At 38.9% G+C, this 17,772-nt stretch overlaps 1 protein-coding gene across 1 annotated transcript; it reads left to right on the plus strand.

Annotated features, from left to right (window-relative positions):
* Window positions 1-184: 184 nt before the first annotated feature.
* pnkd (PNKD metallo-beta-lactamase domain containing) lies at window positions 185-13,942 on the plus strand. The gene is made up of 9 exons (XM_047371624.1): window positions 185-371; window positions 636-751; window positions 1,655-1,767; window positions 2,211-2,269; window positions 2,443-2,535; window positions 2,829-2,992; window positions 4,799-4,885; window positions 5,837-5,952; window positions 10,579-13,942. Exons 1-9 carry the CDS (start codon window positions 214-216, stop codon window positions 10,750-10,752), a joined length of 1,080 nt encoding a protein of 359 aa, XP_047227580.1. The 5' UTR covers window positions 185-213; the 3' UTR covers window positions 10,753-13,942.
* Window positions 13,943-17,772: the final 3,830 nt, after the last annotated feature.

The raw sequence follows: 17,772 nt of genomic DNA on the forward strand, positions 1-17,772 counted from the left end.
TTCATAATTATTCTTAAATAGTAAATAGATTTTTTTTTTTTCATTTCTTGATCTGTAAAAACAAGAACCCGACAATTGTAGTATTTCTAATTATGACCAGTAACATAATTTGTTTTTCTTCTTCGCCTAATTTGGTCAGACAACTGAACTGAATTCCGCAAAGACACGTTGTCATCGTGACGTCATTACGCTGGATTCAGCGCACAGCAGGCTATGGCGCTTCCTGACTGGATGGTAACGTTGGCGGTCGCTGCATCCTTCTTCTGTTTTTTCTGTTTGTTTGTTCGGTACAGGCGGACCACATCAGCGTTTTGCAGGAAACTATTTAGCTGGATAATGGCTCGAACAGAGAAGCCATTGTTCCGAATCGCGTAAGTTCAACTTGAGTCATCAGTTTTCTGTCTGTGTAGCTTAGCAACATTTATTGTTTAGGTTGCTGATTGCATGCCCATCTTTGTTCCGATTCGGGATAATCCGAGATGCGGATGGTTGCAACCTTGTTTACATGCTAATCCCTTAACTCCTTCTTAAATTAAATTGTTTTGTCTCGTCTAAAATTCGCAAAAATATACGGATATCTTGTTTATCTCTGCATATGAAAACAACAAAGTCAGGGGTTATTGTTTTCCTTCCAGGTACACACTGTACACAAGAACCAGACTGGGTTATATCTACTACAAGAGGCAAATGAGGAAAGCGAGGGCAAATTATCCTGCTGGGCATTCCACCACTCATCCCATGGAGTTCAATGGTACATAGCACATACACATTCAGTGATTCTTCATGGCCTGCGTGGCAGGAAAGTGACACTGCATTTTACTATGAACATGCATGGTGGGGGCTGCACGGTGGCGCAGTTGGTAGCACTGTTGCCTTGCAGCAAGAAGGTCCTGGGTTCGATTCCCAACCGGGGGTCTTTCTGCATGGAGTTTGCATGTTCCCCTCGTGCATGCGTGGGTTCTCACCGGGTACTCTGGCTTCCTCCCACAGTCCAAAGACATGCCTGTTAGGTTAATTGGTCACTCTAAATTGCCCTGTGATGGACTGGCGACCTGTCCAGGGTGTACCCTGCCTCTCGCCCATAGACTGCTGGAGATAGGCACCAGCTCCCCGCGACCCACTATGGAATAAGCGGTAGAAAATGACTGACTGACATGCATGGTGGCAGCAGCATGCTGTGGGAATACTTGTCTTTAGCACTTGCAGGAAAGCTGGTCGGAGTTGGTGGGAATATGGATGGAGCTAAATGTAGGGCAATTTTGGAAGAAAACCTTTGAGAGCTGGTAAAAGGTCGGAGGTTCACCTTCCAGCAGAACAACTGCCATTGAAATGGTTGTGTGAGGTGGAAAATTAACAGTGTGCATCACACCATCCAACTACTCGGAGGCAAGGTGATGGCAGCATCATGCTGCGGGAATGTTTTTGTTTAGCAGGGATGGGGAGCCTGGCCAGAGTTGATGTAAAGATGATGAACCTAAATACTGCTGAATACTGCAAGAAAACAAACAAAAGAAAGCTCCCAGTTGCAAGAAGGAAACATGTTGAAAAGATGTAAATACACCTGGAAGATTCTGCAGGGAAGTTAACTTATTTGCAATGTATAAAAACTTGTGTACATGTACTTTATCTGTCTTCTTTATCTATCCATCCACAGGTGTAAAAATAATTCCCATCTCAGTGCTGTCCGACAACTACAGCTACCTTGTAATTGACACGGCCTCCAGTGTTGCAGTTGCTGTAGACCCTGCAGACCCTCAAAAAGTTCAGGTGAACACATTAGCTCTCATTTTTCTGTAATGCGGAAGTGTTTTGACACTTCCCAACATACATAGGAAGCTTACACTGTCAGCTTCCTTGTGAAATCTCCAAATAGGCTGCCATAATGAAATATTTGAGGAAATCGTGCTTGTTGTCAGTTACTACTCTCAACTTACATTTATGGGCACTCTTGGCTGATATGAAAAGCAAATGCACTCATGGGAGCAGATAATTGTCTGCAAGTTAACTTTCCATTCACATTTTACAGCTTTTGTGTGTTTGCACCAGTACAGCTGTACTTTAATGAAGAAGCGCGTCCTGCCAGTGCATTCTGAAACCACTGTGTGAACAATAAGAAACATTTTGCTGCTCTGCAAGCTGTTAAATGCATCATTTCTGCTGTGTTTTTATACTAAGCCTAAAGTTCTAACATTTGTATTATACCTCTTCAGACAGTGCTTGAGGAAGAGGGAGTAATGTTAGAAGCTATACTGTGTACACATAAGCACTGGTGAGTATAAGGTTATGTGAATTTGAGTGTGCATGGTTTTTTTTTTAAGACATTTTATTAAAACCTCATAGTTCTGAAGCGTGCTTTTAGCTAAATTTTTTGATAATTGTTTTGAAATGTGTGTTTTTTTCTGGATGTTGTCCAAAGTCCACTGGTTTGTCTCCTGTTTTCAGGGACCACAGCGGCGGCAACAAAGGTCTCAAAAGGCTTCACGGCTCATGTCACGTGTACGGAAGCGCAGCTGATAACATTCCAGGCCTCACACAGTAAGTTCCAGCCTGCACACACACACTATCACTGTTTGCTTTTTACTGTAATGAGTCTTGTCTTGTTCCCTCCGTCAGCACTCGCGGCAGCTGACTTCACAGTTAACCATTTATGGTTCTTGTTTGTCTCACGCGGGGTCGATTTTAAATAGTGGGTCATGCTGAAGGAATTTTTTTTCTTTTACCTAGTTGCAGTTTTTATTAGTATTTATTATATTTCAAGATGTTAATGATCAATATTAGTTTTTCTGAGATCAGTTAGATTTATTTTTATTCTTTTCTTCTCGTTCCAGCGCCCTCTCACACAGAGACTCAGTGAGAGTTGGTCAGATGCACTTTAAGGCCCTGTTCACTCCTGGACACACAGTGGGCCACATGATCTACCTCCTGGATGGCCAAGCAGTTGGTGCCCCCTCCAGCCTCTTCTCTGGTGATCTGGTGTTCCTCTCAGGATGTGGTCAGTTCACATCTTTCTAATTGATGTTTTATTAATTTTTCTCTAAAGATGTTCAAAGTCTTAAAATAGATATGTCTTTTAATGCAGTAACAGAAGGTCACACTGAAGAACGTTGGTTTCACTACTTTTCTTTTGTAGGGTAACAATCTGAAGTTAAACAGTAATTGTTTTAAAAAACCTGATAAGTCTTTAAAGCAGGGCTTCTGTGTAGTCTGGTAACATTTCATTTAAATATTAAAAAACATAATATGTGTATGAAATAACATTTGTATTTCCAAACTTTATTTCCTATCCGATGCATACATTCTGTTTTCCTTTAATCTTTCCTTCTTTGTGTAGATTCTTTCTTCCCTCCCTCACATCCTTCCTTCCTTCTTTCTTTCCTTCCTTGTGGTCTTATCTTCCTTATGTCATTCCCTTCCCTTCCCTTCCCTTCCCTTCCCTTCCCTTCCCTTCCCTTCCCTTCCCTTCCCTTCCCTTCCCTTCCCTTCCCTTCCCTTCCCTTCCCTTCCCTTCCCTTCCCTTCCCTTCCCTTCCCTTCCCTTCCCTTCCCTTCCCTTCCCTTCCCTTCCCTTCCCTTCCCTTCCCTTCCCTTCCCTTCCCTTCCCTTCCCTTCCCTTCCCTTCCCTTCCCTTCCCTTCCCTTCCCTTCCCTTCCCTTCCCTTACCTTCCCTTCCCTTCCCTTCCCTTCCCTTCCCTTCCCTTCCCTTCCCTTCCCTTCCCTTCCCTTCCCTTCCCTTCCCTTCCCTTCCCTTCCCTTCCCTTCCCTTCCCTTCCCTTCCCTGGAAAAAAGTGGAAAAAAAATAAATCTAACTCAATAATTTATTTTTTTTATTGTTAACTTATAAAGTACATCAGAGTGTCTGGAAACGTAATTTGTAATCCACGGCATGCTATTCACTTGGGGTATAAACATGATATGGCACAGTGACGCATTTCTGCTAGACACTCTCAAAGTGTAAAAGACATATGTGTTCATCTTTAGTTTGCAACAAGAAATAGCTGCTTGTCTAAACTTTTCCATATCATAGGATCTATGATGCTGTGGGCATGTTTTTGTCCAAAGGGACCGTGGGAACCTTTATTATACTGCATGGCATTATGAGCTCTTTGAACTACCAGGAGATCTTAATATTCAAGCCTAGTGTACTCTACATGAAAAATAAAGAGTGTTTATCATTGGGTCTTTCTGCAGGATGATGATCCAAAACAGCTTCAAACCAGAAATTGCAGGAATTAAACAAAAAACTATTGATAAAATACTCTGCTGTCATCTTTTGGGGCACATGGGATTACATATAGTAGATAATTCACATTCTTATTATAATATTATTTATTAATGTTAAATTTAGACAGAAGAAAGTATTCATGAGCATAAAGTGGTAATAAACTTATGAGATCTCATTTGTTTGTGGAAAAAAAACACGTTTTTCCTAATGTCCTCCTTTGTTTCCATGCTAATAAAAGAGGCTAGACTAGCTCGTTTCTGCAGCCTGCTTGTATCTTTTTTGCCTTTGGGTGATGCTCATTATTTTCTCATCTTGTACTGAAAAAGTTGGGACATGGGTCAAAGAAAAACAGGGAAGATTGTGCAGTCGTAAAAAAAACACAGATTTCACAACAATGTAAATCCACATGAAATACGGCAGCTGTGTAATTAAAATAAAAGTGAAAACTAATTCCAGGTTTTGTTTTTGTTTCAACAAATATTCTACTGTCTTTTTGTAAATAGAATCACTTACCTATTTTGATGACTATCCTGTATGTATTTTCTTTAACATGATGATCTGAACTTAATGTTTCCAGGGAGGATGTTTGAGGGCAGTGCCACAACAATGCTCTCATCGCTGGACACAGTTGGTTCCTTGAGTGATGATACTTTACTGTGGCCAGGTATGTAAATCTGTTCAGGTTTTACACATAAAAGTGTGTTTTTTTTCCACATATAAGATTGTAAAGTATAATAACAGAGTTCCTACAGTCTTTAAAAAGTTTGGAAAAGCATGGAATTTGGTTTCAATATTTTCTAGGTGGATATGTATGGAAAAAAATTGTTTCTCCAGACTTTATTCCCTATCCAATTCTCAATGTGTCCTTCCTTCTGAACTTCCTTCCTTCTTTCCTTCCTTTTCTCTGTTCTCCCTTGTTTTTCATCCTTAGCGTCCTTCCTTCTCTTTTTTCATCTTCCTTGTGTCCAACCTACCATTTTTCCTTGTCTTTTGTTCCTTCTTTCCATCTTTCCTTCCTTCCATGCTGTAAAATTAATGTAAAGGTTTGAAAAGTCTGGTAAAGTATTGAATGTTTATATGAAATATTTTGTAGGAACCCTTTACTAACTAAATCAGATTAAAGTTATACCGTTTAGTTACTCCATCATTTTCCTTCATATTATCATTCATTGCTTGTGAAAGCAACAAAAATCCACAGTTTGCCCTGTTTTAAACTAGTTGAATTACGCTATAATAAAAGTCAAAATGTTTCTCGTCTTGTCCGGTTATTGCAAGCACTTGATGGCGCTTGATGGCAATTGTTGCTGCCACAGGCACAGTCAGTTATTAGGTTTAGGGGGCAATTACTTTTTCACATAGGACCAGGTTGGTTTATTCAACAAAACTTTGTATTAAACATTGAAGTGTGACAATTAAAAAGCAAAACACAAGAAATCCATAAGATGAAAAAATTTTTTTCACTGCACTGTAAATGCATGTTTGCCTATTGTTCACTTCACGTTTCCTTCCTTTACTGCACTTCATCTCTACAGTGGCAATCCTCTGTGGGCTAAAAGTGTTTAAGTCTAGTTTACATATGAGGTACATTTTTTTGTGTCCTCTGACAACCCTGCAGGTCATGAGTATGCAGAGGACAACTTGCTGTTTGCTGCTGAGGTCGAGCCACGCAATGCTGCCAGGGAGGATAAATATCAGTGGGTGCTGCAGCAACGAGGCCAGAAGCTTTGTTCAGTAAGAATGATATTTTGCCATTGTTATGCGTCTGAAGCACGCCTTCCCAGAAAGGACTACTGATGTTCTGCACCCAGGAAACAAGGCTTATCGGCTACATTAAGTTTACATGCTGAAGCCTGAACTGCACATTCAAACCCCCCCCCTCCAAGCTTACTGTGGAGCTTCATCTGTGATGCACTGTGCAGCCAGGCAAAGGCTCTCAGTCAGGGCTTACCTGGAATTTAGATTGCTTTTTACCTCTTATCAATACAACATGACTGCAGAGGCTGTTGCACCAGTTTTTACCTCCCTGAGTTTTGTCAACTTCCATTCCCAAAATACAACATTTTGCGGAAGTGTTTTTACTTCTTGAACATTTTTGCATCTGATACACATGCACTCCGTATTATTTCTCTTTTTTTTAATGTGGGTAATGGTGGATGTTTTTAGGTTTAATTATGAAAAACTAACATAGACACTATATTGCCAAAGGTTTTCGGTCACGCCACCAAACCAATGAATTCTGGTGGTCCAATCACTTCCATGGCTGCAGGTCTATAAAGTTTGGTGAGGAAAAACTGGACTGGCCTGCACAGTCCTGACCTCAACCTTCATCCATGGGATGAATTAGAGCAGAAGATGCAATTTTCATCTAACTATGAACACACTCCTAAACCTTGTGGAGGATGTTTATAGAATAGTTAAAATTGCTATAGCTGGCTACAATGGGTTCATCAACAAATTGATTAAGAATAGGGTGTCATCAAACATCATGTACATTTAAAAGTAGACAAACAAATATACAGTACAGACCAAAAGTTTGGACACACCTTCTCATTCAAAGAGTTTACTTTATTTTCATGATTATGAATATTGTAGCTTCACACTGAAGGCATCAAAACTATGAATTAACACATGTGGAATTATATACTGAACAAAAAAGTGTGAAACAACTGAAAATATGTCTTATATTCTAGGTTCTTCAAAGTAGCCACCTTTTGCTTTGATTACTGCTACGCACACTCTTGGCATTCTGTTGATGAGCTTCAAGAGGTAGTCACCTGAAATGGTTTTCACTTCACAGGTGTGCCCTGTCAAGTTTAATAAGTGGGATTTCAAGCCTTATAAATGGGGTTGGGACCATCAGTTGTGTTGTGCAGGAGGTGGATACAGTACACAGCTGATAGTCCTACTGAATAGACTGTTAGAATTTGTATTATGGCAAGAAAAAAACAGCTAAGTTAAGAAAAATGAGTGGCCATCATTACTTTAAGAAATGAAGGTCAGTCAGTCCGAACAATTGGGAAAACTTTGAAAGTGTCACTAAGTGCAGTCGCAAAAACCATCAAGCACTACAAAGAAACTGGCTCACATGAGGACCACCCCAGGAAAGGAAGACCAAGAGTCACCTCTGCTGCGGACGATAAGTTCATCCAAGTCACCAGCCTCAGAAATCGCAGGTTAACAGCAGCTCAGATTAGAGAACAGGTCAATGCTACACAGAGTTCTAGCAGCAGATACATCTATAGAACAACTGTTAAGAGGAGACTGTGTGAATCAGGCCTTCATGGTAAAATAGCTGCTAGGAAACCACTGCTGAGGACAGGCAACAGGCAGAAGAGACTTGTTTGGGCTAAAGAACACAAGGAATGGACATTAGACCAGTGGAAATCTGTGCTTTGATCTGAAGTTTGAGATCTTTGGTTCCAACCACCGTGTCTTTGTGCGGCGCAGAAGAGGTGAATGGATGGACTCTACATGCCTGGTTCCCACCGTGAAGCATGGAGGAGGAGGTGTGATGGTGTGGGGGTGCTTTGCTGGTGACACTGTTGGGGATTTATTCAAAATTGAAGGCATACTGAACCAGCATGGCTACCACAGCATCTTGCAGCAGCATGCTATTCCATCCGGTTTGCGTTTAGTTGGACCATCATTTATTTTTCAACAGGACAATGACCCCAAACACACCTTCAGGATGTGTAACGGCTATTTGACCAAGAAGGAGAGTGATGGGGTGCTGCGCCAGATGACCTGGCCTCCACAATCACCGGACCTGAACCCAATCGAGATGGTTTGGGGTGAGCTGGACCGCAGAGTGAAGGCAAAAGGGCCAACAAGTGCTAAGCATCTCTGGGAACTCCTTCAAGACTGTTGGAAAACCATTTCAGGTGACTACCTCTTGAAGATCATCAACAGAATGCCAAGAGTGTGCGGAGCAGTAATCAAAGCTAAAGGTGGCTGCTTTGAAGAACCTAGAATATAAGACATATTTTCCGTTGTTTCAAACTTTTTTGTTCAGTATATAATTCCACACGTGTTAATTCATAGTTTTGATGCCTTCAGTGTGAAGCTACAATATTCATAGTCATGAAAATAAAGAAAACTCTTTGAATGAGAAGGTATGTCCAAACCTTTGGTCTATACTGTATATATACATACAAAAACAACTCAGCCAGTCAGCCAATCAGGAGCAGATCAGGTAATCAATCCCAAAAAGGAACCATCTGCGTGTAACACTACCAGTCCAGTCCCAATCAGAAACACTCGGAGAACAGCAGTATACATACCATATCTAGAAATACAAAGAGTAAAAAAAGTCACAAAATTGGAGAAAGGATGCAATTCACAGAAAACAGATCAACAGCAATTCAGTGACTGGTGTCCTTTTCCAGTTATACAGACCACAAAGTGCCTTGCCCAGCGGCAAATCGACATGTAGCAGGAAGAAGCTGGAATTGAACCTACAACTTTTGTATTGCATGGCGACTACTCCTACCATTAAACTACAGTCGTCTTATAACCAGAAACAAAAGCTCCACAAAGATTCTGCCACCACTAAATCTGATTTCAAGGGGTCTTAGGGACATCAGAGTAAAGGGAGGCTGATGACAAATGCCACAATTTTCAAAAGGGTAAAAAAAGTTTAAAACCAAGAGCCCTTGCACTACTCTGTGTTGGCTGTCAGTTTTGGTTGTAATGTGACAAAAGTTCAATGGGTATGAATACTTTTCCAAGAGACTTTAGACATGCAATGATTTTCTACACCATTTTATCCACACATGTAGTTGTTGAAGAGAAGCATAAATACATTTAAGTAATGGTGATATTATGAGAAAGCTAATTGGCCAATTATTTTCCTGTTGAGGAAATAAAATTCCTTGTATTTTATAGCTGGTTCCTGGTATTAGAGTTTTTTGATTCCCAAAACAATGCAGCATTATAATAGCGTACTCCGCTTCAGGTGTTATTGGCTTATGATTTGGAAATTTTCTTGGAAAAGGAAGCCACATTTGACTTCAGACAAACGTTTTGGCTTGTTGTGGAAAGGAAAGGCCAGGTTTTACTAACAAGATTAGCATAGACTCCATGTGTTCCACTAAGCCTTGGCAGTGTGGTGGTGAACCAGTATGAACATGGCCAGGACCCTGACACTGAAGCAGCCTAATGAGATGCAGGTTCTCTTCATGTTGTTTTTTGTTTATGGCTGATATTCATGTAGTTGCTTGTCTGCTGTGTAAAATGTCACAATGCCTTACAATTCATTGAACCTTTCCACCTTTATTCACTTTACACCTACCTGCTTAGATGTTTTTAATTGGGATTTTATATGACAGGCCAACACAAAGCCAAATATTGTGAAACTGGAGGAAAAAATACATGATTTTAAAAACAATTGTTTTAAAAATAAAAATCTGAAAATGTTGGTGTGTATACTTTCAGGTCCTCTGAAATCATGTCATTTTGTAAGAGGACCTTCACTGCAATTACTGTTGCAAGTCTGTGATCTATGTATCTACCTCCTTTGCACATCTACAGACTAAAAGGTTCACCCATTACTAAGCTTCATCCATCTTTCCATCACACTGCAATTGTGATTTTGTAGCTCACTTTCAACAATAGCTTTCTTCTCACTTCTTTATGAAGTCTTAATTTGTGGAGACAAATAGCTGCCCTTTCGACAGTTCTACACCTGAGCTGTGGATATATATAGCTTATCCAGAGATACCATAGGCCTTTCGGCTGCTTCTCTGTTTAATGTTCTCCTATCTGTACACAGGGTTGGATTGTATTTACTAATTATGTGACTTCTAAAGAAAATGGTGGCCTTGGATTTTAATTTAGGGGTACCAAAGTAAAGGAAGGTGTATACAAATGCAAGTCGCACTTTATTTGGAAAACGTTTTGAAAGCCATGAACTGTTTTCCTCTCGTTTCACAAGTATTTACTGCTTTGCAGTGGTCTATCACATGGAGACCTGATAAAATAGACTGAAGGTTCTGGCCGTAATGTTATAAAAATTGGAAAAGTTCAAGGGGTATGAATACTGTTGCAAGGTACTGTAAAACTGAATGAATTCTGGTAAATTAAAATGTGGTTGTTCATCTACATCTTTTTCGTTACCCTTAATAGATATTCTTCACAGACATGTGAGTCCCTTCGGGGTCCAAGGTTAGAGCTGCACAAATTCATGAATACAGAATGAAATATTCAAACTGGGTCAGACATTCAGAAATCCAAATCTGTGCTGATTTTCTTTTGCTGCAGAAAGCCCTCACTGCATTTATTTCCTGTCTGCCAAAGAGAGAGCCAAGTGATTGTAGCTTTCTGAGATATAATTGTTTTTGTCATGCACTTCCTTGACAGTGCCCCTCCACCATCGGGGAAGAGAGGCAGTACAATCCTTTCCTACGCAGCCACTCTGCAGAGCTTCATCAGGCTCTGGGGATCCAGCAATTCCAGGATGAAGACTGGACCCAGTTCAGGGCAAGGGTCTTAGAAGAGCTAAGAAAACGCAAAGACATCTACAACAGGAGGTAGTAAAGCCAAGGACTGCACTAAATAACAGAGAAAAGACCTGCACCTGATGGTTGGTGGGAATCTGTGATCCTCTTTAAAGTGTCCTAATAAGACCAATCATGAATGGGCATTCAGACATTTTGAGCTGAATCTGTGACCAAAATGAAGAGAGTTACATCTTTATTATTTAATCATGTGTTAACATATAATAGTCATATTTTTTTCTTCACGGGCTGTAGTTTAATAATAAACTTGTTCTTGTTCAGAACATTGCACATTTATCACATAGTGTCATACACATAATAATACACATAATGTAGATATGCATGACTGATGTTTGGTTATTTTACAAGTAGGTACAATCAGGTTTCTGTTTTTGGTACCTTAAGTAATTCAGCTGGTAAGGTACTGATTTGTTTGATGTCTAGTTACCACTCATAAGACTTTTTGTTGATAATATGTAACACACAGCTTTTCTTTGCAGGCCTTGTTTAACATTTACAGTCCTGCTCAGTTTATTTCACTGAGAGTTTAGGACATTTTGGGATTGATGTGTTTGGTTTTGAATATTTTTGAATATAAACATCAAAGGGTATGGTGCATTTAATTTAATTTAACAAATCCTATAATAGGGTGATTTTTGTTTGCGCTTCACCATTTATAGTTATAGTGATAGTTAGGATTTGATTTGAGCCAAAGGAGAAAAAAAAAAAAACCTGTTTTCTTTTAAAGAGTATTTTTTGTGTGTTCATCAGTGAATGTTTTCTTTTTTTCTCAACTGTGACCATGCTTGAAGTTTTTTTGTGTGGGGATGTGTGAAGTGCATTCAAGTAGTCAGTGTCTTATCTGCAGTAGACACCAATCAGAACTCTCCCAGTGTAGAGAGGCACAAAGAAACTGTGACAAATGGGCTAAACTAGCTACTAAAACTGGGCAATGTAAAGAATATTTATAATATTTAACAGAACTCTGTGTGAATTAAGGCTATAGTACCTGTATTTAGTTTATAGAAATGTTGCTTAAGTGACATAATGTAAAAATCCATCATACATAGCACCTTCCACAAAGATCAATGTGAAATATATATATATGCAGCGACGAGCCCGCAGGCCCCGCCAGAAGCCATCTACACCCGAGCAGATCCAGCCATGGACCCAGAGACCCAAGACCCCGGGACATTTCACTCCCCAAGCAGAGGCTCGACGGAGCCTAATGGTCCAGGTCCCGGCAAGCAGCCACCGGGAGTGAGTTAGCTCCCAGCCCCAGACACCGAGAACCACAAGTACACCAGTGGGCAGAGACACCAACCGCCAGCAGGTAGTGTGGCGGGGAGGAAATACTGATCCAGGAGAGGGAGCAGTCCAAGACCCAACCTGACACAAAAACAAGCACACACAATCACACATAGAAACAGGCACAAGACATGCTCCCCCGTCCCACCCACCCGACTGCCAACCGGCGCCCGGCCAGGGGCCCGAGCCACAGAAGGAAGCATTGGAGGAAGACCACCACAGCAGGCCAAGAACCGGGCACCCTGCCAACCGCACACCCAAACCCCGGAGGTCCCCCAGGATGCTGGCGACTCACCCTCCCACACGGAACAATAATTAAAAAGTTTACAGCAACTGGAACTGTGACAAACAAGGCTGGTAGTTTTTCTTGGTAAGAGAGGAGATGGAGAGGATGGTAAGGAATGTAATAAATATAACTCTAAAGCATTGAGTTAAGGAACTGCAGTAATATAAGATGAATTTGTCTTCAGGTTTCATATCGAGTTTTAACAGGGGTGGCAATAAATGTGGAGCATGCTCAGTTCTGCAGAAATGTTCTTGTGGTTTCACTTGTACCAGGTGCCAAAACACTTTAGGCCTCCTGTTGAGTCTTGGCTTGCATATTATTGACATATTCCCACCATGATCATCTAATTTCACATAACTCAGATTGCTGTTATTTACAAGTAAACACTGTTATTGAAAGTACTTCCCTCATTTCCCTTTCTAAAAAAACAGAAATAATACTTTAAACCTTAAAATACTTCAGTCCATGAATGTGAACTGAACACCTGTGAAGGTATTGTGATGTAAATTCTATAACCTGAAGGGAGTGTTCCCAGTGTTGTATGGGAGCCTGTAAAACCAACACTGCAAACACTGCATTAAATATGAAGATAATTGCATTCAAACTGGTGTTAAAGAATTTCTAGACATGCATGTTTTGCAGCAAAAGATTTCAGACAAGTTAAAGAGTGTTATTTGCATCGGTCTTTCTCTTTGAAAGATAAAACTTCATTGACTGAAGGAATGCTTAAAAATGTAGATACCAAACGTATTTATATTAATAGAGGTGAAATGGCAAATGTATTGTTACTGAACTATCACGGTACAGATGCTATTTGCGGCTACATGCAGTCAGATAAAGAATATGTTGGTCACTCATCCAAAAGAGGATGCATTTGTGCTTTTATCACTTTTTGTTAATTTTCATGACAGAAATTGGGTTGATTACGCTACTAGCTAAGGTACTCCACAACAAACTGATGCAGAGATGACTGATAACAATGACACACAAGTTAAACACCAGGCTTCTTGTTTTTAATTAGCAGATCACAGAATTAGAGTTTCCAGTGATATGGCAACAGTGGATTGAGAGCAATGTTATATGGCGAGTTTAATGTCCTAATGACACCCTAAAAGATAGAGTTATTTGTGTATTCATTTAAGTCTTTGTTCTCAGGCAACTTTTTCATTAAATACGCCTGTAGGAACCGGCAGACTCATCTAGAGGACTGTTCAGTGGTATGTCACCTGAATAACAGTTTACATTTTATTGTCTAGCAGTGTTAAGTTATTCAGTTCTTTACTGCCTTTTATTTTGCATGAGGTTGAGGCCAAAAAAGTCAAAACAAACATTTTAGGATGTGATTTTTATTATTTTGTAAATGTTTTTTTCATTTTAAAGTGAATTTGCCTGCTACCTTAGAGCCCCTTCATGGCTAAGGTTGATTTATATTTCTTTGTTTCTGGCTTTATGTTTTGCATTACACCATAACAAAGAAATAGCCTAAGGGATTTGTTATGATGTGACAAGAACTGACATTTGTTAGTAAAGTATACTTTTGGTCATCTTTCCTGTTAGCTCAATAGGGTGATTTACTATGGTGAAACGTTATCAAATCTGTGAGAAATGTACAATAAATATTATTTTTATTGTATTTCTTTCTGTTTGTGTTTTTTTGGGGGACCTCTGTGAAATAGGGTCTGTGTTACGATAGATGTTATGCTTTAAACCTTTGTCAAAAATGAGCTGTTTATTAGATTTCTTGGTTTTAAAATAAATTTGCTTTTATTGTATCACTGATATATAATATAAGAATGCTGAAATTATCACATCTGAGTCTGTAGAAACAGCAGTGTATCACAGAGATAAAAGTAACTCTTAACAATATCAGTTATATATCAATAATTAATTTAAGAAAACATACCTTCACATTTTTCAAATAGATGGTTTATGCTTTAATGCTCAGTGGATTCTGGATAATTTCATGTTTTTAGGCTGTACATATTTATAGGCCCTCTACTCATGTATCGCCTGAGTACTCCATATTTTATGCTTCATAATCCAAAACCGATGAAAAATAAATTGGGGATGAATTCCCTCGATCCATTGATAGGAGAACAATTGCACAAATCCATTTATTCATCTTTCATTTGAGCAATATTTATCACATGTGAATGAAACAAGGATGTATATTTCTTAGGATTAATTTAAATTTAGGATCAACACTAAAATGAACACTTGAAGGATTATAGATCTGATAGTCAGTTAAGAATTTAACTTATTATTAATCAGCCTAATATATACTATTTCTTTTAATTAATCCAAAATAAAAATAAATTTTAAATAAATTTCACCAATTCTTGTCTGCTACATAATAAATAGAAGTTTTATAATTGGGGTATAAATGTTCACAATATGGAGTTTGTCAGTCAGAATTTTAAGGAAAGGGGTTTTATGGTCTAATTTTCAGTCTAATCTCTACATTAATCTGATAGGGAAAATAAAAGAAAATTACATTAAAGATTTGGAACCAACTTTGATCTGTCAGCTTTCAGAACCAAAACAGAACAGGAAAAGAGCACCTAAATGGGTCACAAAGCCTATTTATTGGCTTTGACCGAACCAACTTGTGCTTCTTATCAGGCAGTTTTTTCTGCCATAGGTCACTCTAAAAAGGGGAGACTGTGCTGGTCTCTTCTAGCACCAGGCCTTTTGATGTTGGAGTTAAAATGTATGCAACCAGTTTGACAGGTCTTCCTGGTGGGTTCTGGTTTGTCCTGTTTTTGAGTCTTTGAGAACTTGGCAGCTCACCGTACGCCTAAGCCTTCTGCGATAGAAGAAGTCATGAGGGGTTTGTCAGCCAATCAGAAGCGGACTTAACAGAGGTAACATGCGAGATGCATCAGGTTTGACAGGCAATTTAAATAATGCATCCAAAAAGGATGACAAACTATCATTTTAGACCCAATGCTTTCTCGTAACTGAACCTTTTTTCGCATTCAAAGTTGCAAACATGTAAACATTGCAGTGAATAAAAAGGTTGCCATTCAAGGTTGAGAATATTAATATTGAAGGTTTAGTGTAATCATGGATTATTTCAAAACCTGGAACTTCTGATCTTCTGAAATTTAAGACAATCTTTGATACAGCCATTTAGAAACAAAACTGTGGAGCATAAAGACATTTAGATTTTTTTGTGTTTCAGGAACACTGCCTACGGGAAATTAGAGATAATTTTTGGCTACACCTATGGTCCATCAAGGACTTTTTGAAGTGACCAGGAGTTCTTGCAACAGGATTACTTCACAGTCAGGAAAATTCTGGGATTTGTTTTAGAATTTTCCAGGAAAATAATGTGAAAATATTTGTATTTCCACACATTGTTTCCTACCCCCTTGTCTAAAAGTTGTATTCTTCCACACTTTTGTTCATTGTTCATCATCAGTCCCAGTGTCCATCGTTCAAACAGTATATTTTTTATCTTTCTATCCATACATCTGTTCATCCATCCATCTACCTTCTGTCTGTGAGTTTTGCTGGTTCGATATTTAAAGTCTAGGCACAGTATTAAATCTGCCAGAAATAATCTTCAGATTTATAATTTAAAATGAGCTAAAAAGGACAATGAATTCAGTGAATTTGAGTCTGGATACGTTTGTAATTTTGACTTTAAAATGTGTAGGAACCCTTTTGCAGATGAAAGGTTTAGTTTGAGGTCTTTATGAGTAACACATGGCCTTAATGCTCCCTTTTAGGAAATGTCTTTCTGAGATTCCTCTTACAAAATGCCTATTTGATTATCAAATGGATCTGTGAAGAATAGGAGAACAGAACAAATTGTTTGTCATATAAATAAAGAAAACCCTCATTAGGTAAGAATAACACATTTTGGTTTGGACTTTGTAACTCTACAGATTGTTTATCTGCAAAGAGACTTCATATAGTTTAGAAGAGCCACCAGAAACTAAACAAATTTCGCAAAATTTCATATTTTTAGCATTTTGTATCAGGTGTAATTATTAAAAACTCCAAAACTGTAACAACCTATAAAAAAAGATTAGTTAAATACACTAAAAAAGAAAATACTATCTGGTTAGGTTGAGAAGGAGCCAAATAAAAGAAATACATGTCTAAACTTTGGAGACAGTTTGAAAGTGCACATTTCTCTGCTGCTCCTGCAAAGGTGCCTGCACCAGAGCACCTTCACCCCTGGTGATTGTTGACTGAAATGTTATTGCATGTTGTTTGATGAAAACTCACACCTGACTTGCATTCGTTTGAGTTCTGAATACCACCACTCAGGAGACGGTTTTACTTCAGGTTATGTTTTAATGAGGAGGTATGAAAGCATACTTTTCCATTGGAGACGTGTGCTCACTATTTTCTGTCTTTATGAGTCTTGCACACTGACAGCTGAGTTATTTTTCCTACTGCAGTAACTCTTAAATAACATCTTAACCTACTTTGTGTGTATTCAGAAGATCTGTCTGAGTCTGAGAAACAAGACGGACTGAAGAGGTGACAAAGCGTTGTTTGTAATCAAATATTATCTGTCATCAACAACTACTATTTTGTATCATAGCCAAATTGCATGTCTCATTTATGGGAAACAGATATCATACGATATCGCACAAAACAATAAGTCACATGAAAACAAAATAGCTTGTTTTTTTCCAATTAGTAATACTTACAAATGTGTAAACGCCTCAAACTCTTTTGGCTTGAAGGCCATCGCTTTAAGAACTTGGTTTTAATGTAGTTACTGATGTGCATAACTTAATCTCTACAGCCCTTTTGTGTAACAATATGATAAAGATGATATTTGACAGTCAATGTGAATTTTATTTCTATAGCACCTTAAATAACAAGGCTGACCAAGTTAGTTTAAAGGGGGGGGGGGGGGGGGGGGGGGGGGTGAAGTATTCAGTCAGATTAACGAATACAGTGAAGTTCAATTAAACAATATAAATTTCAACACATATGATAAAGATGAAGAAAAACGAGCAACAACAATAAAACACCACAGCATAAAGAAGCTGATTGGATTCGACTTGAACTCAAACTAACCCTAACCCAAGTAAAAAAGTGAGTTTCCTAAGGGATTTAAAAGAATGTGTAGACACCGCAGAGTGAATGTCAAGTAGCAGGTTGTCTCAGTGCCTAGGAGCCGCTGCTGTAAAAGCCTAATCCCCTCTGATCTTCACTGTAGACCTTGGCTGCTTGAAGAGCATCTGGCTGGACAATCACAGTGCTCTTTGGGGTTAATCAGTGCTGTGCAAAGTGTAATTTGCCACCGTTACAGATTTCTTCTGTTTTGGCTTTGTTTGCCACACGTAAATATTTCAGATTATTGAACACATGCTTTATATTAGATAAGCAACAACGGATAGTGTAAATTCATCAGCATTTCATTTCATAAAGGTAAAAAAGTATCCAAACCAATGTGAAAAATACCCCATCAGTCTGAGGTCACCTAATTAATGT

This window comes from Girardinichthys multiradiatus, chromosome 7 (genome assembly GCF_021462225.1).
Source record: "Girardinichthys multiradiatus isolate DD_20200921_A chromosome 7, DD_fGirMul_XY1, whole genome shotgun sequence".
NCBI lineage: Eukaryota > Metazoa > Chordata > Actinopteri > Cyprinodontiformes > Goodeidae > Girardinichthys > Girardinichthys multiradiatus.